The 23,828-nt window shown below is 56.4% G+C and overlaps 1 protein-coding gene across 6 annotated transcripts in view; it reads left to right on the top strand.

Annotated features, from left to right (window-relative positions):
* CALN1 (calneuron 1) overlaps positions 1-23,455 on the top strand; it is a 495,943-nt gene extending 472,488 nt beyond the window's left edge. For all 6 annotated transcript variants that reach the window (XM_059154795.1, XM_059154794.1, XM_059154799.1 and 3 more), the window contains 2 exons: positions 4,692-4,848; positions 16,511-23,455. In XM_059154795.1, coding sequence (XP_059010778.1) covers positions 4,692-4,848; positions 16,511-16,638 — 285 coding nt within the window. In that variant the 3' untranslated portion in view covers positions 16,639-23,455. The remainder of the gene's footprint in view (positions 1-4,691; positions 4,849-16,510) is intronic.
* Positions 23,456-23,828: the final 373 nt, after the last annotated feature.

Here is a 23,828-nt window from a genome sequence, read left to right as displayed (position 1 = left end):
CTAGACTGTACAGGAAGTAGACCGTCTACAGGAAGGGGCTGCCAGGGGCAGGGCAAGCAGAGAGGGCCAGGGGAGATAGTGTTGAGTGTCTGTGGAGTTTCAGTTTAGGAAGAACAGATAGTTCTGGAGATGGATGGTGGTGCCGGTTACATGGAGCGTGGATGTGTACTTGGTGCCACAGAGCTGAATGTTTGTACGGACTGACACCCTCCCCATGGGTCCCCTCACCCCCCACCCCCTTCCATTGCTCTGAGTCCTCAGAAGAACGCATCGTAGAACCGTTCATGGAGCGTGTCGGCTTCACACGCTGGGCCTGGTGCAGTCACGAGCTCGGTCACGAGCTGTGGCCGCTGCGTCCTTCTCCTGTCCCTCCCCGAGCGCCTCCCACTGCACTCACCAGGCAGACCCTTCCCCTCTCGGTCTCGGCTGGCGCGCCTCTCCTACGGGAAGCCCTCAGCAGGGGTTCCCAAGCCACCCCATGCGTCCCCTGTCGTGGCTCGTAACACACTGGATTAAAACCACTTCTTGGCTTGTCTTTGGAGAGAGATGCATGTCTTGCGCACCTTTGCATCTCGTCAGGGTCCGGCGTGGGGTCTGCCTCAATGACTGTTGGTCGAGTTCAGAAATCAACCTTTTCAAAGTAAGGAATTGCCTCATTTGACAGCTACAGGACTCTCCATAGACTTCGATGTGTTACCCCTGGTCTCTGGCAAATCAAGTAGTCCCCAGCAAGTGATGTTAGAGGAGGGAACAGAGGATCCATGCGAGGCTACCTAATATGATTGATGAGGGTGGAGACGCTCGTGCAGTTGACCCTGCAGAGATACCATAAATTGAAAACTTCTGTTCCTGGGAACGAGCAGTGGTACATGCGGCACTCTTTAACCATGAGCCACCACCAGCGGAAGAAAATAAAAACCCAAACCTAGAGGAGGATTATCAACACAAAATGGGGTATCAGAAGTACTGAGAGAGATTTAAAACTGTGATGCGAATGTGTATGGTTACGTGCTTATCTTTTGGCTGGTTTTCTGAAAGAAAATGTGTAATTCCAAAACGGACCCAAGAAAAATTAAGAAGCTACAGGAGTGATGACGGAAGGAATACTTGGCATTTTGCCTACAGTGTTTGACAGTGCAAAGTCTTTCAGACTTGCAAGAGAGAGCTATTCCGACAACATTGAAAACTTGGAATTCTACTTAATTAATTTTGTTTAAATGTTAGTATCCTGTTATTAAACGATGACGCAGATGGCTGAATCTAAGGAAAAGAGAGATTTCTAGGCTCTGTGTCTTGTCTTCACTTTGCCAGACTCTGGCTGATTCTTTTCGCCTAATTTCTGATTTTCAGCAAATTCTCAGCTGGTTAGGGTTTCTCCAGGTCCCTTCAGCTGGTCTTCCAGGAAATACTTACTCATATTCCCAGCTATGTCCCTCTTTGTCTCTGATTGGGGCACACTGGGTGGGAGTGCGTCCAAATTGTCTCGTCTGGGACATCCATCACCCCCACCCGGCCCTTTCCCAGGCTTCTTGCAGCGCCTGGGCTTAAAACCACATGTCCCCCCATCAAATTTGAGGGACAGTAAGACAAAAAAGACGGCAGGTCGACCCTACGTGTGTCTCCTAATTCACTCTATGGCCAGTAAACTGTGATGCAGAAAACAAATCCACTTCACACACCTACTTCACTGGTTCGTTCTTCTGTAAATGCTTTGAACTGGAGTTATTTAGATTTCCAGCAAATTACAGTGACCTCGTTTCATTTGTTAGAATAGGGGCAAGGGAAAGATTGCTCACAAAGAAAGCAGGGAGAGAAAAATGTCTAGAACTTCCTCTCACTGCGATCCAGACTAACTTAAAATATTATTCTGTGTTCACTCTTGGCTGAGTTATGCTGCAGAAATCCCAGTCTTCATGGCCAGTGTGAGGGTTTATTTCTCTTAAATCACATGCCCTTTGTGAGTTGGCCCCATGGTGTATTTTTTTCCAGGAGCCAGAATGAAGGAGCAGCCCCTACTTGGTGTGAGTGGTTTTGTGAAAGAAGTCAAAAAAACAAACAAACAACAACAAAAAAAAACCCAGCAGAATACAAGATGGCTCTGAGACTTGGCTCCGGGCATCCATCATTTTCATATGTGACTTTCACCGGCATTCAACTGACCAAAGCCTTCCATCAGTAGGCCAGGAAATACCCCTCACATGTTGGGGAAAGAAAGAACTGGAAATACTGAAACCTATTAGAGCTCACACTTCTGCTCACAAATACTCATTTCCCTCTCTTGAGCCACAAAATATACTCCTCCCTCCCCCAAGGGAAACACCCAAGAGCCCCATCCAATTATAGCATGTAAGACCCAAGCCTCAAGTCCTAGAATCTCATGAATTACCTTAAACCTGGGTGTGGCTCCTCCTGATCTGGAGACTTTGTAAATAAATGAGTGAATGAATGAATACATGATCCACCACTGCCACACTCAACATAGAAGGGCAGAACAGACTCCGGCTAACCACCCCCAACCAATCCCATCCAGAAGGAAAGAGAAAAAGAGATGACAGACACACAGCATTCAAAATTTTAGAAAAAATTCTCTCCTCCTACTGAACAGACCTTGGGGTGAGCACCGTTCCTTGGTTGGACCCTAGTTCCGCTCCCTGGAAGCCGCTCTTGCGTTCACTGTATGATTTCAAGCCCGGTTCCCGGCGTCAGCACCCAGGACATCCGTCCTTCGCGCCGCTCGGCTAGTGCGCGTCTGATGAGGGCAGTGGACGCCGGGGCCTGCCTGGATCCTCGAGAGCTTGTTCTCCTAAGCGCTTTGTCCCATAAAAGGTTGGGAGCCCAAAGATCACCTTGGGTTTTGAACAGTCATAGAGTCTTCTAATCCCAGGCTGTTGGCTCCTGCCCAGGATCGCTGTTTCAAAAACGTAGTCATTTTTTAAAAAATCTCTTTGATTTCAATTGTCTTCTGCTGATAGCCACATCCACAATTATTTTCTCTAATATTCTAATAACTTTATCTAATATTCTCTAACACCCACAATTATTCTCTCTAAACTGGCTTCTTTGGAGAGTCACTTCACACATTCAGGGGTTTTAATAAGGAACACTTACGTTTATTTTGTTATTTATAGCAAATCTCAGTTTTATCTCTTCCTACTGAAAGTGAGAAACAATTGCTTCTTTCTGTTCTGTAAGGCCAGGGATTTCTGGGTTTCTCTATTCCTGGCTTGCAAACCAACCAGTTCTTTCCTGAATTCATCTCTCTTTTTTCCCTAATTTTTTCTAAAAAAATTGAGATACAATTCACATATAACATTATGTTAGCTTCTTGTGTATGATTCAATATTTATATATATTGCAAAAAGACCATCACAATAAACTGAATTAACATCCATCCCCACACATCCTTGTAACGAGAACTGTTATGACCTATACTTCTGGTTTCAAATGTGCGATACCGCGCAGTTACCACGCTGTACACTAGGTCCCCAGAACTCACTTATTTTGTAGCTGGACGTGTGTCCCTTCGGGCCCCTTTCACCGTGTCACCCGCCGTCCACCCCCAAACCTGGAGCCCAGCACTCTGTTCTGTATCTGTGAGTTCAGGGGTTTTGGGTGGGTTGGTTGGTTTCAGATTCCATAGATAAGTGAAACCATATAATCTTCGTCTTTCTCTGTCCAATGTCTTTCATGCTGAGCTCACTTTGTCTTGACGCACCTGTCAGAGGAAACCAGTTGCAACCGTTGCTGTTCCCAAACTTCTTACCTAAAGCCACAAACTGCCTTCACGCATATATGTCCTTCAAGCCCTCGGGCGACGATTACTGAATGCTGAGTTTCCGCACGACATACGTGGGTCTTTATCTTTCCGGCCTCCAGTCACGTTTTTCTCGTTTCCCACCACTTGGTGCTGGAACGTGATATTTTAGAAAGTTTGTGAGGGTAGCCTCCCACCTCCGTGCATTAATTTTTGTATTATTGGCTTCAGACAGGTCAGCAAACAAGCCCTGAGTCTTTGCGGCCGGCCGCGACGGAGGGCCTCCTTACCCTGTCGCCTCCCTGCCTGGCGTGTCTGTGGGTCTCCTGCACTTGACCCTTGTGCCAGGGCCCAGGCAAAAGGACCAACCCCCACGTGGGACGTGCTGTCCTCACAGCGGAGGGCAGGCAGCACCTGGCAGAGGGAGAGAGAGAAGCTGACCGTGTACCAAAAGGGGGGCTGGATCCCATGATCCTGAGATCATGACCTGACCCAGAGCCAGACGCGTAAGCGACTGAGCTGCCCAAGTGGCCCAGACAAGATATGTATATGTAGAGCAGGACAGGAATGGTGGCTTCTTGGGAGGTTTGTCATCATTAGAGACACAGGCACTGTCTGACGTGTGACACAACCCCCGAGCATGTGAGGTGCGCTGGGTGTGTGGGGGCAGCAGATGCTGTGCAAGTGGGACACCGAAGGAGCCGGTGGCATCTTCTCCAGGACCTCCCGCTGCGGCGGGTGCCACACCCGCTGTGTCCCCGCTGGGTCCCCTGCCAAGTTCCCGCATGTGCTCAGAACTGCACGTGCCGGAGAAACTGCTCATCGGCTGCCCCGCAAGGCTGGGAGAAGTGCCAGGAGAGGAGCTCGGGGTGTTCGGGCCACGGGCTGTGCCCCGAGCTGGGCTCTGGGGACCGTCTCACTCCGTCTGTCCCCACAGTTCGACATGCAGAGGATAACGCTGGAGGAGCTGAAGCTCATCCTGTACCACGCCTTCCGGGACCACCTGACCATGAAGGACATCGAGAACATCATCAGCAACGAGGAGGAGAGCCTGCAGGAGACGTCGGAGAGCTGCCAGACGGAGTTTGAGGGAGGTAGGTGCCCCGCGTCGCCGCCCTCCCGGGCCAGGCTCGGCGGACGCCGCCGTGTCGTCCGCAGACGGAACGTGCTGGCCGTCGGGCTGCAGTGCCTCGGTCGAGAACCCAGGAACGAGGCTACAGGGTTCTTGCTGCACAGACGCCGCAGGTCATTTACTTTCTTTCTGTTTTTTCCCCAAACCCTGCATTTTTGCAGGACCTCTAGTGACCCTGTCACTAGCGACCATGTCGTCCCTCCCGGGGTCCTCTGAGGTCTGGGATTGAGTGTTCAGCTTTGTGGTCGCTCCGCAGTCGTCTGCTGGACGACCACCATGCCTTCCGACGCTGGTGGCGACTTGAATCGAGTCCGGGGGCTCACTGGGTGGTCTTGGCCGCCGGGACTGCCTTCTCTGAGGGCCCATCCTTGTGTAAAAGCTTCAGGATAATTACCCCCACTTCTCAGGACCCTGAGGAGCAGCTGACCTCTGTGCTCTGCTGCCCAAAAGGCGCGGCTTAGGAAGATCCTGTCCGTGAAATGACTGTGAACTTAACCATGGAGTTTTCAAAGAAATAAGGTTTTCCTGGGGCCGAAATAGAGACCCATGAGAGGCCATTGTGGGCTCAGGAAAGGAAACTTAAGAAAAAACCATTTACCCGATCCCCTAATTAGTAGAACTTTCCAGGGCAGCTTAAGAACTGAATCCCTCTTTCCAACTTTGAAAACCAGAACTGCTGCAACAATGCTGACACGTCGAAGAAGAATTTTTTTGCATAGGATTAAAACAGGGTATCGGCACCCGCCATTTCCCACGTGTGGGTGCTGAGATTTCTTAGAGGTCAAACTGTTATTTTCTGTTGTTTTTTTCTGAACGCTTAAAGGAATCAGTGTACACAGTGGGTGAGCTGTCCCGTGGCCACCAGAATAGCACTGGGCTGTCTGGTCTTGGAGCTGCCACGGCGCAGCGGCGGAGCACTGTGGCAGGGAGTCTGCTCGGGACAGGGTTGGTCCCGGTGGCCACAGTGGCTCATTCAGCCCTGCGCTCCCCCAAATCCTGTCTGGACGGCTTTGTGTGCAGGATTAGAGGCTGTGACAAGAGGAAACAGGAGGAGACGTTCATGGTTCATGCCCCGACGGGACCAAATGAACTCAAGCCTGGGAAACAGAGCGTGCTGGGTGGGAAGGGGTATCAACCTGAGGGCAAGGCCCCTTCTGAAGACTTTCAAATTTAAGTTTTCCCAAACTGTTGTGAATGGCAAAGGTGGTGGCACAGAGGCTGCCTTGGTCTTGGTGCACACGACCCCTGGGCTGTAGTGTCAGTGGCTGTATCTGGAGTGGGAGCCACGGGAGAGCTGGACGGGTCATAGTCAAGGCCATGGCGGCAGATTTGGGGGCGGCAGGATTTTGGGGCGTGAGTGGGGGAGGGAGGCGGAGATGGGGGGAGAGTTGGGCTGCGTGGTCACTGGCCTCCCCTGGTCCCGTCTGGTTTTTCCCGGTTCAAATAATAGCACCGGGGGCTCCAGCAAACACTCCTGAGGTGGCGGGAAGCGTATTTCTGGGCATTTCGTTTTCCATAAGCGCCTTCGTTTGTGGATCACTGTTTTGTTCAGAGAAATGCCACAAGTCTTAGTAATTTGGGCAAGGTCAGACTGTGCACGGGGAAGTCATCCGAACTCTAAGCAGTGTCTTCTTATTGTCCAAGCGCTCACACGTTCGTAAAGGAAGCGACTGAGAAGGGAGTTTTCCGAATCGAGGTCTCACCGCGTCTGCTTTAACTGATGCGGACGTAGAGCGCGGACAACAGCCACCGTTTCGGGATCCGGGGGGCCGGGGGCGGGGGTGGTAATTGATAAGTTCCAGTCACTGCACTAAATGCTTTAAACTTTGTGGTCTTACTTAGTAAAAGAAACACTGTTTTATAACATTGCTTTTTGGAATGACCTGTGCAACCTTGGTTACGTAATCCACTTTGCTTGTGATCACATCAGACAGTTGTTTTCTGTATGTGTTTTGTATTTTAAATATTACTATGCTTGGCCCCAAATGCAAGCTCATCGCTTTGTGGTCAGGTTTTTTCCAGTCTTGGGTAGGATCAGAGTCACTGGTGGATTTATTTAATGCCCAGAGCCCTCTCCTTGTTCAAGGGGCTTCCTTGATTGTACTTACGGGCAGAGTTGTCCTGGAAGAGATGCCACATGGGCACTGAGGCCCCCCCGTGCCCTAGGACTAGAAGAGTCCGTTTGGGGCCCATGGCTGGCCTTGACCTCCTCCCTCCCAGCCAGGGAGCGCTTCTCTCCTGCTCTTGAAACGTAGCTGCACCAAGTGCGTACCCAGGCGAGTCAGCCAGACGGCGGCCAGCAGATCCGTGGGGACTGGGAGTCTGGCCCTCCTTTGTGTCAGAGGAAGGAATCCTTCAGAAAGAAAAAACCTAAAAGTGTAGATCTTTGCCTTAAAAAGATGAAAGGGCACATCTGTCTCTGAGCAAGGAAGGAGGTGGTCAGTGATGTTGTGTTGGGGGCGCCTGGGGGGCTCAGTGGGTCGAGCCTCTGCCTTCGGCTCAGGACATGATCCCAGGGTCCCGGGATCCAGCCCCGCATCGGGCTCTCTGCTCGGCAGGGAGCCTGCTTTCCCCTCCCCTCTCCGCCTGCCTCTCTGCCTGCTTGTGGTCTCTGTCAAATAAATCAAATCTTTAAAAAAAAAAAAAGCAGCAGATGCTGTGTGGCAGAGGGGGAATTTAAAGAAGGTCACATCAAACAGCTCCGAGCACAGCAAGGTTAGGGTCAAGACCCCAAGATTTGCACAATCCGTGAGACAGAGCCAGTGAGACGAGGGTGGGAGACCTTCCATGTGCCGGCAGCGTCGTTTTACAGCACGACTCTGCTTTCACTTTTCTAGATCCCGGGTCTCAGACTCATCCAGAGGGTCCGTTTCTGTCCGCTGAGTCAGGACACAAATGTCCTTCCCTATGAATGGAGACGTAAAGGAGAGACGGGCCCGGAGCCCAGGGGGTTGCGGCCCCAGGATGGGAGAGGTTTCTGTGTTTCTTTTTCTCCTTTTCATTTTCCTTTTGGCTTGATGTTGTTGTCTTCACTTGTTTGAGTTTTAGGCCAACGCAGACCACAGATGCACGCATGAACAGGTACACGGACACACACACACGCACACGCGCACGCGCACGCGCACGCACACACACCCCAGCTCCTCACACGTTCTGGTCCGCCTTGTCTTTATGGAGGACAGAGCTCCGTGATCATCAGCAGGAGGGGCTCTTCCCAACTTCTCCCGGGAAAGGACAGGGGACAACAGGACGAGACTCCAGGCTCCACAGAGGGAAGCTTTCCGGGTTCTCCCGGGGACTCTGAGATGGGGGTTCATGCCGTGTGTGGAAGGACCTACAGAAAACCTCATTGAGGCAGGGAAGAGACTAGAAGACTCCAACTCGAGGCTCCAAGGGGCACCTTTCCTCTCTCCACACGCCTGACTTCTGGATGAGACGTTACACGGATTGGGTCAGGAAGCTGACCGGCTGTCACCCACTGTGCTCAGTGTTCTGGGAGCACCCATGAGGTCACGGAAGCACCCGGAAGTCAGGGCCTCTCCAGCACGGTCCGTAGCCTGCAGCCAGCACGGCCCCGATCCCAGGAGCATACCTGGCATGACTTTCAGGCACTCCCCGTCCCCGCGATCTGTTTGAATTCTCTTTTTCACACAAATTATGCTCAGTGTTCCAAGGTGTCTGTGTTCCCGATTTGTGTTCTAACCCTTTGGAGGAATAAACACGTTGGTGTCCACCAAAGTGTGTGAGATACAAGAGTCTGGGACTCCCACAGTGCGCACCCACCGCCCAGGCTACCTAAGAGCTTCTGTTTCGCCCGTTACGATCGATCACCAGACACGTTGCATTTGGAGAAGCTCAGGGACACCGAGAGGCAAATTCGTGTTTCGTTATTTGGTTCCGGTTGCTGGCACATGTGAAATGGAGTGGTGTCGTGGTTGGATCCGCTACCTGCCGGTCACCAGATCCGTACGCAGGGTTCCCGTAACAAGTGATACTGTGTATGAAGTTGGACTTGCCGCTTCCCATATGTTTACTGATTAACTCATAGGATATAGTCCAGGAGGTCAAGGGCCAGGAGGACGTGGCTGTCCTGCCGGCCAGGCGCTGGGAATTCGTTAACCTGGGCAGCTGACCTGTGGCCCGACTGGTAGAGATGGGGAAAGTGAGACTCGGCCGAGTGCTGTCCTTTGTCCAAAGTCAAATCACAGGAAAGGACTTGAACCTGGGGCTCTCTGACACAGCCCTGCCCTGGCCTCTTCATGGGTTCCTCTGGGCCCTTCAGCCAGACGTGGGCGTCGCAGACTCCTTGTTGAACGGCACGCCGTCATTACTCATTCTTCATTCCGTCGCTGGAGAAATCACATTATATTTGGAAGTTGGGGAGAAGTGCAGCAAGACTGTGTGAGCCCTTTCAAGACACGTCCCCCAAATGTTGTCCCTAAATGGAATACCAGCTGTCAGATTTTTCTAGACATTCTGACAACACGCACAGCAGAAGGAAGTAAAGCAAAATCATCAACGGGGGAATAAATAGTTTCTGGGAAAGGCATGGCAGAGCGGCTCTGCGCTGCTCCGTGACGGGATGATGGACAGAGGGAGGAATGTCCAAGGACGTGACATGGGCCAGGCAGACCCCGAGGCATCCCTGTGTGGGTCTGTGGGTATGTTTCCAGCCCTGTGTAGACCAGATACGTGACCCTGGATAAGTTGCTAGTTTTTTAAAGATGTATTCGAGAGAAAAGTAGAGAGAGGGGAAGTGGGAGGAGGGGCAGAGGGAGAAGAAAATCTTCGCGCAGACTGACTCCCTGCTGAGTGCGGAGCCTGATGCGGGGCTCGATCTCCCGACCCCGAGATCATGACCTGGGCCTAAACCAAGAGTCAGACGCTCAACCAACAGAGCCAACCAGGCGCCTCGACCCTGGGTAAGTTACTTAAAAACTCTCTGGGCCTTCTTTTCTTCATCCGTCCAATGCAAAGTTTGGACAAGGATGGTGACATCCAGATTCAACAATTTCTGGGCCCCCTGGAAGGTCAGAAAGAATCTGCAGCCAAACCCAAGGTCTCCAGCTCGGCCGTCGCTGCTGAAGCCCCAGGATTCCTCGCAGGATGTCAAATGCACACCCAGATGGCGAGCCTTGCCCCGTCACCGGGCTGTGCGCAGTGGGGATTTCAGGCCCATTCGAACGAAGGGGGCATAAGATGTCATCTCTGCCATCTGCTCGCATTTTCTCCAGTGCTACGACTTTCCTTAAATAAACCCCTTTCTCCTTGGGGAAAGGTAGGAGGTCACGGTGTAGCCGAGGCCCGTGGCTGGCAGTGAGAGAGGACACGGTCTGCACAGAGATTCGTGGCCTCAGAAGGGAAGGGATTTTTCTTCTCTCCGGGAATCCTCCTGGGCAGTCGTGGCGGAAAGCTTTCTGGAGCCGTCAGTGCGGGGGGTGAGAATCTGAGACCCCGGACAGAGAGCCGGAGGCCGGTTTGGACAGACGCCAGGAGGTGCAGAGCTCTGGCTCTGCGCCCTGAGCGAGCCCGGCTTGAAAGCTGCCCCGCGCTGCCCCAGGCATTTGGCCCCTTGCCAAGATGCTTAGTAACTCTTCAGAGCCTCGTGTTCCGCATCCGAGAAGTGGGAGTCGCAGCAGGACCTCGTGTGGTTGTTAGGAGGACGAGGCGAGGTCTCGCAGGAGAGTGATTTGTACGATGCTTCGCACAGTAGGAAACACTCAAACAACCAAACCAAAACGGGCTGCCCCAGCCCCGCTTCCGTCCTTCTCAGGCTTCTTCCCGGAGACGCCGCAGGACCCACCGCTAGAATGCCGCGTCTTCGCAGGCATTTGGAAGGCATCTGGGACAGGGACCAGATCTGCAGGGTTTAGACATTCTTGGCTCGTTGATTGCTAGAGTCCTCATTGCCAGCGCTGGACTTCCCAAAAGTACTGGTCAAAACTCTTGGTTTTAAGTAACAGAAAATCAACCCAGAGCCGCTTAAACTTAAAAAAGATAAATAAATTAAAAGGCGCACCGGCTCAGATCATACAAGGCGTCAGAGGAATGAGCTTTGGCTGACCCGACCCAAAGAGCTCAAGGACCGCCTCCCCCCTCCAGCCCCAGCCGCGCACATTCTCGCTCCCCAACTCTCTGTCCTTTCCTCTCTGCCACCTTCGTTCCTGGGCAGGCTCGCTCTCCCCTAAGGGACAGGATTGTCTCCCGGAAGACTCGTCCCCATTCCGAGACCAGCTCCCGCCAGTCGTGCGGGGCCCGTGTGCCTAGAGCTCGCCTCGCTCGCCCTGGCCAGTCTGGCTTGGCGCGGCAGGAACAGTGAGATGCTGCACGGGGAGCTCCACTGGGGAGAGGTGCGGATCCCCGAACCAGGAGACGGGTTTTGTTCTAAGAAGAAGAAAGCTCGGTTAGAAAGGCCAAAGCAACCCCTGGTGCACGGTGAACCCTCAAAGCAAGACACAGCTGATGGTTGGAAACCGAGATGCTTCGTGGTAAGGAAGGAGCCAGCTCCCAGCCCAGAAGGAGAGGAGGCCCCTGCTCCCCTTTCGGGGCATCACGCAACAGCCTCCTGCTACTCCCTCAGCGACCACCACGTCCCGCTTGCCTTCAAGGCTCACCTGGAGTCCCCAAGCGTCCCTGATTTCTCTGATGGACAGAAAAGTCTCTTTCAGAAGCTCTTAATTAGTATCCCCTTTGGCCCTGGAAATATTCAGTTTCATAAAATCAGAAAATGTTGGGCCTGGAACACTCACAGAGTGGGAATAGCCCCCAGACCTGGCAGGTCTGGCTTATGGCGAGAACCACCTAAGATGGGTTTTATAGGGTTTTGTTTTTAAACGTTCCTGAGCCCCCAGCTCCCGGCCAGAAATATCACTTACATAGGTCTGTGTTCGGGTGATTCGCCAGAATCGTTCAGATTCTGGTTTGCCTCATTGGGAAGTCGGTGCCTCCAGACGCGCAGCCCCATTTCGAAGAGATGAAGCCAGAGGGGTTATGAGCCCTGTATATCCAGGACTCACCCAGCTGGTCGGTGGCAAAATGCATGCAGACTCTGGTCTCCAGGAGAATATCCAGGAGTCACCACTGCCTGTCACTGGCCCAGTGGACAGCATGAGTCTCTGGGAGAAAGAGAAAGCAAAAGGAACGGCCTTTTGCTGGATTCACAACCCGGGTCCTGCCCTGGCAGCCAGGACTCTGCAGGAGCTGGGGACCTGCTAACCAGCTTTCAAGAAAACTGCGGACCCCGCTTCTCTGTCCTCCTGTGTCAGCCTCCCCCGCTCACACGCCAGCCCTGTGTGCGTTTGGGGTGCCTGCCCTGGCAGCCACGAGCAGAGAAAGGGAGCACTGGGCCTGACGGACAGACGGACACAGAAAGGATCGCCAGCCGCATGACGCGTTGGTGCCATTTTCACGTTCAGTTTCAAGCTCCTCAAAAAGAGCTACCGTCTGACCCGGAAATCTGACTCCTAGGTCTGCGTACCCAAGAGAGCTGAAGACACGTCCACGCAAAACCGCGAATGCCATCTCCGCGAGAAATGAGTGACGATTGGGAGTTAGTCCGTTACAAAAAACGTAAAAGGATCAGGCTCTTTGAGAGCAAGATGTTCAGGAGACGCCTCCTGAAGTCCGCAGTAAGCCCCGAAGACGTGCGGGGGAGGGCACTGGCCCTCCCAGCGGCGAGAACAGGTGCCCGGAGTCTCGGGCAGCAGGCCGAGTCCATGCGGGGGGGGCCTGAAACGGAGCTCGCTGGGCAGGGAGGCAGAGTGGTCGAGGAGCAGAGGTGGGAGACGGGCCAGAGGTGGCCTGGGGTCCTCCCTGCTGAGCCTCGGAGCCAGGGGGACGCACTCCCCCAGCAGGAAGCCCTCGCAGAACGAGGCTGCGGGCTTGGGTGGTGCGTCTGGAGCATCGCTGCAGGGAGGGTGGGGGTCTCCGGCCGCCGGGCCAGGTGAGGAAGAAGGAGACGGCGGAGGGTGGCGTTGGGACGTGCGTCTGGGCTGGAGGCTGCGGGGAACAGGAGAAATACGAGCAGACCTTTCCTGCCGCCCCGAGGGGAGAGGAGGAAGTCTTGCGTTTCTTTAGCAATTCTCAGTTGGACGCAGCTTTCACCTTTTTTTATTGGCTCATTCATCTTTGAGATCATTCTTGACACCAGCAGAGCGGTTACCACTCGGTCCTCGGACAGAGAGAGAGAAACTGAGGCTCAGGAAGCTCAGTCACTTGCCGGGGGCTGCTCCTGAGTGGTGGCTAAGAGGAGCCCTAAGCCGGGTTCATAGTTCACCCTCGGCTGCCCTGTCGTCTCATCGTGGACGCAAAGCCTGGACACAGAAACCCCAAAACTATAGCACGATGCACACGTCCGCTCGCCAAAGCCAGCCGCCAGGGACGGTCAGCAAACCCGCGAGCGCGCGGCGGGCCGTCCCCTGCCAGCTGGAGCAGGTGACGCGCCTTCCCTTTGGCTCTTCCTATGGCAGAGCAGAAGATCAAGGTGACTGAGTTTGTGCAGAGGTTTTGAACCTGGGTCTTAGAGTCCGACCTGCCTCAAGCCCCACCTCCACCACTGCCAGATGAACTTGGACCTCACTGCCTGGAGCTTCAGGCCGCTCACCTGTCAGCTGACGCTCACACACCCCGCTGGCCGGCGCGGCCGCTACCTAACCCGTGATTCAGACGCGGGTCTGGCTCTGAGGTCGTTCCTTTTGTGCTTGGCACAGGCCAAAGGCATTGCGAGGGCTGCAGAGCCCAGGACCCTCATCGAGGCACAGAGGTTGAATCAGGAGCTGAAGGGTGACGTGTTTCCAAGCTAGGGACTGAGCGGGACGCGCCACTCCGCCACTCCGTTTGCACTCCAGACTTTGGTCTGGACTCTGGTTTGCATGGCCCAGGTACCCACTATTGGGTTCCCCAGGCCTTTTCTCCCTTCTTCTCTCTCCGCTCCCACTGCTTTGAAGGGTTTTCGGATCAGAGGTGCAGCCGCTCTCCTGGGGGATAATCCTGTTGCCTGTGACCTTGTTTGCTGAGTGTCCTTCACAAAGACCGGCTTCAGCCAAAAATTTCTCCCTCCTGTAATCACGCAATATTTCTTGGCCTTCGCCAGCCCTGGGGACAGAAAGGTAGCTGACTGCCTTCAGAAGCGTTTTCACGCCGAGGAGCTGCGCGGAAGAAATCAGCCAGTCCGCGGAACGTGCTAGATGCGCTCCCTCCGCAGCCTCCGTTTCTTCTCTGCTTTGGTCCTTTTCCTTCCCCAACACCACGTCGTGTCTCCCGTCTGCGCGGGCACCGGTTTACATCTCGTCCGTTCCTGGAGGGGCTGGGGGAGGCACAGCTCTGCACCCAGGAAAGTTTCTTCCTCCAGATAAGAATTTTTAAGATTCTGAGACCCAGACCTGATCAGCAAGTCGAGAACCAAACCAGAAATGCTCCGCAATCACCCAAGGAAAGCAAAAAGCCCCGTGGATCGAGGGTTAAAGGTAACAAGAGGCAGGAAGAGAGGGTGGCAGAAATACGGGAGTTGAGCCCAGGGCTGCCCCAGGGAGCCTCGGGTGTCTGTGAAACGCGGCTGGAGAAGCCCTCCTGGCTGACACACTTCTGAGAGACCCTTGACAAGCCCCGGAGACCCCTTCCCTCCAGGCAAGCTCTGCCCATGGAAACCTCATGGGCTTCCTACTTGTTCCCTGTTATTTCCAGGGATTTCAGAGGCGCCACTGAATGCCAAAGGGAAGACGTACTTGAAACTGAACCATTTTTTGGTTCTTTAACGGCATGTGGACCCTACCATGACCTTGCTCTTTGGCCGATCTTCTTTTCCGCTGAGAGACTGTGAGGCGCATGAAGGGAAATTGCATTTTTTTCTAACCCCCGGCCCCCTCTGTGCCATAATCTGACCTGGAGAAGAACCACTTTCCCTCTGCTGAAGGTCTGCGAAGGTTGAAGGTCCCCTTCTCCAAAACAGAAGGTGATCTGAAAATGTTCTCCTGTCCCGGTATTGGGTTTCTTAACATCTGACTCTGAAGAACCATCTTTCCCAACACTCCCCGCCCTAGGTCCCTAACGCACACACTCACACACGCACACCCGGCAGGCCCCCCAGCAACTCAAACTCCATCAGGTTCTTTGACGCCACTTAGTCCTGCTGAATCGAAAATTCTGGTGCCGGGGCCCAGCGATTCCCTAATCACCCGGAGAACCAAGGAATTCATGAATTCCCGCCTTCCGCTCCCAGAGCTTTGACTCAGTAGTTCTGCCGCGGGACCCAAGACCTCACACGCACATCGGACTCCCAGCTGGCACCGACGCAGCTGATCTGGCGCGTGGCTCCGGCGTATGTGGCTTCCCACTTGCCTCCGGGGCACAGATTTCTGCCACATGCTCAGTGATAAGTTGTGTGCAAAGACCACGGACGGACAGACAGATGGGAAAGGCAAGAGGTGCAGACCACCAGAAGAACAAGGAGGAAGAGAAGTTCGGCCGGGGAAGCCATGCCTGGAAAAGAGACCTATGCTTCCTCCGCACGCTTTATCAAGGACGTTCCTCCTAGTGATTTCCACTTACCTGTTTCCGGTCCTTGTGACTTTCCCATGGGTTCAGACCTCCGGTGGTTTCTCAAGGGCCTTATCAAAGTGGTGGCACAAGACCCAGCCCAACAGAAAGGATTAAGAGAGCACAAGGATCCAAGGACAGACACCCTGGTGCAGCAGCCATGGAACAGGAACACCCCGTCTCTGGAATGTCTGAGGGGCTTTGTGCCTCCCTCCTCCTCACTGGTCCTGTCCGCGGGCCATGTGGTCTCCGCTTCTCGGGTTTCAGCAGAGTCACCCAGTTAAACACCGATGACTGACCCCCTCTCTGGCCTTTCTGATTCCGTACATTGGGATGGGGCCTGGCCTGACCACCTGCATTTTTTTTTTAAAGATTTTTATTTATTTATTTGACAGAGAGAGATCCCAAGTAGGCAGAGAGGCAGGCAGAGAGAGAGGGGAGCCCAATATAGGGCTCGATCTCAGGTCCCCGGGGCCATGACCTGAGCCGAAGGCAGAGGTTTAACCCACTGAGCCACTCGGGCGCCCCAGCACCTGCGTTTTTAACAAGCTTCCCGGGCATGGATGCTGCTTGCCTAGGGACCCCGCTCCAGAACCCCCGGTGCGCGTCTGAAGTCCTACCACAAGCCATAGAAGAGTCATGTCCCCCAATAGTCCCCAAGGACGACGCCAGGAAGACAAGTGGCTTCTGGCCCAGTGCACACAGGGAGAGGAACATCTGGCCCTCTCTGCCTGCAGCGGGGGACTCGGACAGGAGCCCGTGTCCGGCAGAAATCAACAAAGTAAAGCCGGGTGGTGCCTTTGGGGACACCCCGGATTGGTACCTTATTTCCTCACTCAGAAAGTCCCTGTAACTCTACCGTGTCTGGGGGTTTGTAGCTCCCTCTGAACCTCACAGCTCTCCTGGGTTTTCTGTTACAAAAGTGTCGCCGTTTCGTCCCATTTGCCAGGAGAGGCCATGTCCAGTCTGGGGGACCGGTCCCCGATGGGATCGTGGGTGCGCCCGGTCTTCCGCCCAGGAAGTGGGCTTGTGGAGGGGGAGCCCGGCCTGTCTCACCGTGTCCCTTCTCTCTTCTCTCCCCCGCCCCCCAGTGCACTCCCAGAAGCAGAACAGGCAGACGTGCGTCCGCAAGAGCCTCATCTGCGCCTTCGCCATGGCCTTCATCATCAGCGTCATGCTGATCGCCGCCAACCAGATCCTGCGCAGCGGCATGGAGTAGCCGCGGCGCCCGGCCCGGCCTGCATGTGCATGGCCTGCGCGGACCCGGCTCCTGCGTGCCCAGCGCGGCTCCCAGTGGGACCTGAGGCCGCAGCGCAGCCGGTGTCGCTCACCCGCTCCATCTCCTTGGCAGGGACACAAAAGGGCTGTCTTACACGCTTTAAGGGTTTCCTTCCCAATGCAATAAAATAGCCAGGAGTTCCAGTGACTGCGCGCACCACCCCTTAGGACTCTGCAGACAGACAGACTTCTCAGCTCGGGGGTTTCCAGTGGCAGCCCCGACAGCCAGGGCGCGGCACCCACGGGCCCCATTGTTCGAGCCCCACCCCCGGGCCAACGGGAGGCTCCCGGCTGGGGGAACCCTCCGCCCCACGGGGCTGACTTCCGGGACAGGGGGGCTGCCCACCCCACCCTGGCCTGCCTCCTGCACCCCGTGGAGCCCCCCAAAGGCACAAGGGGAAAGCCATCGACGGGGGTGCAGCGCCTGGCCGTGCGCAGGCCACACCCTCGCCTCCGCGCCCCCTGCCTCTCCTGCAGGACCCCTGCGGGCAGAGGTGGGGATGCTGGGTTCCCGCCCACACTTAATTCTGTTCCTGGAGCCTGGCGCACCAGCACCCCGGAGCCTGCAGAGCCCCCGCCCTCCTCCCAGCTGGGCCACCCCTGCTGCCCTCCGCGGACACGGAAGCTGCTCACGGGCATCTGTCCAGACACGCGGACTGTCGCATACGTCGGTCTTCCTCTTGGGCGACATCCGTCTTTCCTGACCACTAACTCCCGCTGCACGCTTGTCCTCCGACTCGCATCCCCGCTCCTGGGCGGACCGGGTAGCCCGGGGGTGGTGCGGGGCAGGACCGAGACCAGGGGGAGGCAGTGGTGCAGCCCACCCCCCGCCGTCGGGCTCGGAGCCGGAGCCCATCTCCGGCCCCAAGGCCCCGTAAGTTCAGGTCCGGGAGCCCCTTCCCCGCTTCTCATCTTCAACTCTGCTTCGTTCGTCTTCCCCGGAGAGAGACAGTCCGCGCTGCACAGACGAACGGTGGAGCGACTATTTCGCATGGCCCCTCGCAGCACGCGATTCCGCAAGTGACTCCTCTTCACAAGGAAACGAAAAGGTGTGAATCAGCTTAGCCCGCACGACAGGTGACTCACTGCTACCGGTGGCGGCAAACTTCTGGGGACGGGACAGGGTTCCAGGGCACGTGTTCGGGTCCGGCACTGCCCGGCCTCCCCCGGACGCCCGCCAGCCACCGCCGCGGGGTCCAGCGGCACAGCCGGCCGAGCCCGTGGTCTTCCCACGTGATGTTTCCCTTTGTACTGGCCAAGCTCGGGTCTCCACGTCTGTCACGGGGCTGTCCTGCTCCTCTCGTTCCGCGGCGTCCCGAGGCGACATGCTCTTCCCGCTGGCTCCTTCCCTCTCCCCCGGAGCTGAGGTGCCAGAGTTGTCCTGGGCTTCGCAGTGCGGTGGGTGTCCCCGATGCCGTCCCCCGGCACCCTCTCTCAGCTTTCTCCCCACTGCCTTCTCCGACTTGTCCTTTTAGGGTCTTTTTAGGGTCTTTTTTGGGTTCACCTCTGCAAGTGCCCCAGGCAGCAGCCGGGGGCAACCGCGGAACCCCCCGCCATGGGAGACGGTGGTCCCTCAGTGACGAGCACAAGTCATACTAGAGTTTGAGCCATAGTGTGCAGGACGGAGCAGGGGAGAGTCCCCAGAGCTGGGGGGTCGAGGTCCCGCTGGGAAAATGCCTGGAGTCCCGCCCAGCCAGGCCAAGGAAGGCAGCAGCCTGCCTGTCCCTCTTGCCCGCCCTGCCCTGCCTTGGTGCACACCGCACACCTGCCTCTTCTCTCTCTCCCCCTGCCCGACTGACCGCGGCCCTCAGGGTCGGCGCCCGAACGAAGACGGGTCTGAATACAGCACTGACACGTAAGACAACTTCTTTAGTTTTGCCCAGAGCAGCTTACCTCCCCGACCCCCCCCCCCAGCTGGACTTGGACGGGAAGGAGCCCGTGGACCGCTAGACCATGTCCTCCTGGGCCCCAAAGTAGATGGGATAGAGGCCCCCGGGCATGACTCCTAAAGGAACCTGCCCCGCGAGAGGGGAGTGCAGGGCTTCCCCGGAGGTCGGGGGGCGTACAGGAGGTTGGAGCCCGAGGCAGGGGCAGGGGCGAGAAGGAGCTGTGGAGAGGCAGCGGCGACCTGCTCAAGGCCTCGGCGTGCCCTCCCCGGAGAGGACCCCGCCCCCCGCCCCCCAGGGACCAGTAAGCAGCCGGTCCCACACTGCGGGGACAGGAGCAGCACGCAGCCCTCGTGCCGAGAGAGGACAACGCGGAAGCTGTAGCACGATCTTGGAGGGGCCCCGCCCCGGGGGCCTGACACACGGCACCCGGCAGCCAAAGTGTGGGGGGACAGGCCAGACCCGGTTGCATTCCTGAGACTTCGGGCGCTAAGAGCTTATCCCCGTGGCGTGACCCGTGGCTGCTTTGCCTGGACAGTCTGTCAGAGGGGTTGGGATTCCTCTTAAGGCCTACGAGCTTGACTTCTGGCAGGCTCCGGGGCCCCCGCCCCATTCTTGCTGTGAGAACGGGTGCCCCCCCAGACCACGCAGGTGGTGACCGGGGAGGCATTTTGCTAGGGGGACAAGGCACACACGTAGGCCCTGACCCACCAGAAGCGGTCTGCTGTCACCCCAGACACACACAGAGCCCTAAACAGGACCCAGCATGGGAACTATTAGAAGTGGCTTCCAGAATGTGTGTGGGTCCCATGTGACCCATCTGGAGAAGGAAAGGGGGTGGGGACCACGTTGCCATGGCAGCCCTTGCACTGCTGCCGAGTTCGCCAAGGCAAAGCAGGGAACGTTTCCTTAAGGAGCACGGGCTCTGCCTGGTTGCAGCCGGAGTCCGCGCGTCCACGTCCCCCGGGGCAGTAAACTACGCTCTCGAAGTCGGCCGGTTCCTCTGCCTTTCCTGGCGTTGCGAAGCCGCCCTGCCGTTGCTCGGGAGAACGGAGCTCCCTGAGAGCCGGTGGCTTCCGCCCCGCCTCCCACCCCCCTTCCCAGGGAGCAGGGACCCCTTCATCTGGGCAAAAAGGCAGAAATGTCATTTGGAAGGCAGAAAATATTTTAAGCTTCAATCTTTAAAAGCATCTGTTTGCCTGTTTAGACGCTCTCCCACGAGCCAGAAATGTGAAGTTTTACGTGTGGTCTCAGGCAAGCCCAGAGGCCTCAGAACCTTCTAGGTGTTTGGTCTGCGAGAACGAGATGTGCACGAGACGGGTTCTGTCCCCACACCCGCTCCTGTCTCCGACTTCACACACGTGGTCTCCTGTGTTTAGCCAGAAGAACCGGGTAAAAGGCGGCAGGCTCGTTCCGACGGCAGTGACCCTCCCAGCCTCCCCTACAGAATCAGAGAGTGACGGATCTAAGAAGGCGGGGGGGGGGGGGGGATTTCTCTTTTCTTCCAAAGGCCTTCTCTAGGCTCAGGTCCAGACTCAGGTGATAAATCAGAGAGTTTTGCTCTTAACTCGTAGCCAATCGCCTCCCCGGGACCGTGACAGAACAGCAACGGTGTGACCGACCGCCAAGCACAGGTCCCGGGTTGGCCGGCCTGGCCACGTGTGGCTGCACGTCCTGAAGCCCCGTCCTGCTGTGCCATCGCCCTCGACCCCCACGGACGCTGCGGAGCTCTGCCCCCGTCCCCCACGATGTCCCAAACCATCCTGGGTTGGTCTCCTGCACCGTCTCCCCGGAAGCCCATAGCGACAGAACTCACCCCGTCCCGCGGAGACGCAGGGACACCCGGGACCCCGCCGCAAGGAGACACCCAGTTTTCCTATAGCGCCATGAAGATGCAGACGGGCCGAGCCCAGACTTGAGACTCGGCACACAGCGGTCGCGTTCCCAGGACGGCTGTCTGGAGCGCGGCCGTCGGCCTTGACCTGACATCAGAAGTTCCGCGGCGGCCTCTTCCGTGACTCTCGCAGGGCGGAGGGTCCACACCTCGTGGCCCTGCCGTAGCCATTTTCACCCCTCATGCCCCAGCTGTCCCCGAGGGCGGGGGATCCATCCGAAACAGAAAAGTGCCATTAGCCAGCAGGGAAGGTTCCAGCTTGAATGCCGTCAACCACAGTGACCGGAGGAGGAATCCCGCGGTCCCTCGTGCCCCGGCCTCTGCGCGAGCCGGAACGGCCGAAGAGTCCAGCTTCCGCTCATGCTTCCTGGGACTAAGTCACCCGGGACTGTCCCCAGGGGTGTGGCCCTGCCAGAAGTCCTGGGTTTGGGGAGGAACACGGTGAAATGCACAAACCAGCCGCACATCTCTCTGTCCCGCGCTCACTGTGAGTGCGTGTGGCCAGGGCGCGCGGCTGTGCTCTCTGCCTCGCACTGGCTCGGGACCCTCCTGACACGGCCTCAAGGGACGTGGTCCCAAAGCTCAGAAGGTCTTCGTGGCAAAAGTAATTCGATTCCTTGGGCTTGAAATAACAGCCACGAAGAACAGGTGTTGCCAGTCCATGGAAGGCAGTGAGTTTCCCTCTGAAACTGGAAGACGCGCCGCGGCCCCGACGGCGGGTAGCTTGTCGGCTGGACACCCTCGCGAGGCCCCGCCCTCACCCCCTTCTTCCCTGAGCTTGGGGCGCTGGCTGGCAGGACTGGCTCTCACAACGCTAGACGCGACTTCCTCCCAGAGAAGGGCTGTGGAGGCTGGAATTCCCCATGGGGTGAAGAACGGGCTAATTAGGAGGGAATATTCCAGCGAATGGAAAATTCACGTGTGCTGTTGCTCCCTCCCTGGACCTGTGAAAAGAAACATGGTGCAGGGCCGCACAGGCTGGCCTCTGGACGCGTTCCCGGCGTGTCTGGCCTACTGTGGTGTCGTACGAGGCACCGAGTGCCACGGGGCTGCTGCCACCAACCCGATGCTTGTGACACGGCAGGCAAGCGTCGAGAGGAAACCGGCCGGTGACTCACCTTCCCCCGGGGACGCGGACACCTGCTGAGCTCAGAACGCCTCTCCTGGGGTTCCCTCTGGCCGCAGACCTGTTGAATAAGGCCCGGAGAGCGGAGTTCAGAGCCAGAAGCGCGGGAGCCCCATCACGTGAGGACGCCACGTGCTTCTGCCCCCGACCAGCCCTGATGACTCTGAGTGACCTTTGGTCCCCGGCCTCAGGTTTCTGACCTCTAGAGCAAAGGGACACCAGAAGCCCCCCTGCACCGTGAGTCTGTCTGTCTGAAACGAGTCAAACGCTGCCTAGACACGGGAGGGTCCCTCTGCCCCCGGGAGCGGCGCCGGGTCCGGCACTTTCTCTCCCAACGCGGCTCCCCAGAGGCGCTTGTAACCAAGTGTGTCTCTCGGTCTCGTCTGTGGATGAAACCGTGCGAATGGGCTCGTGTCCAACGTGCGGCGTCTTGCGAGTGAGGGTTTTCTTTACTCCCCAAGGTCTTGCTGACTCCAGGGAACACCAGAGAGGGGCTTCGCGTCCCCTTGTCAGCCGATGTGAAAAGGAGGGGGTCGGAGCACTTCTCCGCACATCCGCGCACAGAGTTCGCGGACAGGGACGGGTGGGGCAGAGCCAGACCCCAGGGAGAGACGGGGCTCTCCGTCGGAGCAAGCCCGCCGGAAGCCACCGAGTGAGGAGTGCGGCCTCCACACCTGCGCCCCTTCCTTCCTTCCTTCCGTTTTCTGGCCGTTCCGTACACGTGGTGTGGTTTATAGTTACTCGTGACACGGCAGGAGGACAGTCACCGTCTCCTGACTGTCGGGACGAACATGGGCGCTGGGGGGACACCAGCCACTGCGAGCGTCTTTTGAAGGCTCAGGGGTGCCGAGCCCGGGCCGGGCTTACATGCGCCCCAGCCCTGAGAGCTGAAGGGCAGGACGAGGGGCTGCTGGACCCAGGAAAGTCCCAAGTCCTTCTGCCCTATGACGACAGAACATCTAAGTCTCTGTCCCTTTTCCCCGTCCTAGAGTGGACTAGGGCTTTTGTACAAGCTTGTTTCTCTACAAGCCCTCCTGTTCTCCCCTGGAAAAACCCAGCCTGGTCAGGAAAGGGTCCTCAGCTCCTGGGAGAAATCTGCACAAGCCAGAGCCTCCCGGCTCCCTCCCAGGAAGATCAATGCATATTCTTGCTGTCTGACCCAGAAATCTGGTTTCAGGGGATCCTTGAAAGGTTTCTTAGTGGGGTTTGATTTTCCCCCTAATTCTGAATCCAGGAAGAAGCTCCTTCAAGGACTAACCAAAGACAATGCTCTTGGATGGGAATCCGATCCAGAAAGTCTGGTCAGCAGTGGGCTGGCAAACTCTCATCTGGGGGGGGGGGGGGGCTCGGCGTCATGAGACTCGGACGTGACTTGTTTCTCGAAGCACAGTATAGCACAGTTAGCGGCTGGGTGGCGACCGGAGCACCGCTGAGGGCTGCGAGGGCCGGTGCGCCCGGAGCCCGCTGCGCTCGGATCGAGAACGGGCCACGAAGACGGAAACCCTGGGCCACAGTCTTCCCATTTACCTCATTCATGTTCCTTTTTTCTTTTTCCTTCCGTATTAGGTGATGATTTCTGCTATTAAGTGGTGAGAGAGTCAGCAGACTAGTCACAAGAAAATCTTTATATAAAATGTAAATATTAATATAAATTAACTTGGCATGCAACTTACTAACCCATGAAGTATATACTATCAATACGTTCTCTCAGTGTATAAAGGGAAACTGACTGCCATATTTACCAGATGTTTTCTGTAACCAAACTTGTCTGTAAATATATAATCTGTATAAAAAGAGTCTAATTTACCATTATTTATGCAATAGAAAAAATAAAAGTTTTTTTTTCTTTTGAGGAGAGACTCAGTTGATTATGGGGCGCGTGCTTTGCAGACCTGTCACAGAATTCCCTCCTGGGACCCCGAAGGGCACGCGGGTCCGTTTGGGTCGAGTCCCGCGTCCCCCGCTTCCAGGAAGCAGCTGGGGGACCGGGTCTCGCACTGGGGCTTCGGAAGAGAGTGACCGACATGAGGGGAAAGCAGCCGACTGCGGACCATGTGGTGAGAAGCAGGAAGCCCTCCTAGCCGGGCAGACAGTAAACTGAGAAGACTTCGCAGACACCCAGGCTAATGGGGTCATCCTGTCGGGGTTCCCTTTGCCCAATTCTCCCCTCCACCGCCCCGGGACGCAGCGGGACACTCCCGGGGCGCGGCAGGACACTCCTGCAG

Source organism: Mustela lutreola, chromosome 17 (genome assembly GCF_030435805.1).
Source record: "Mustela lutreola isolate mMusLut2 chromosome 17, mMusLut2.pri, whole genome shotgun sequence".
NCBI lineage: Eukaryota > Metazoa > Chordata > Mammalia > Carnivora > Mustelidae > Mustela > Mustela lutreola.
The sequence above is the reverse complement of the archived record's forward strand: the minus strand, read 5'-3'. Positions and strand labels throughout refer to the sequence as shown.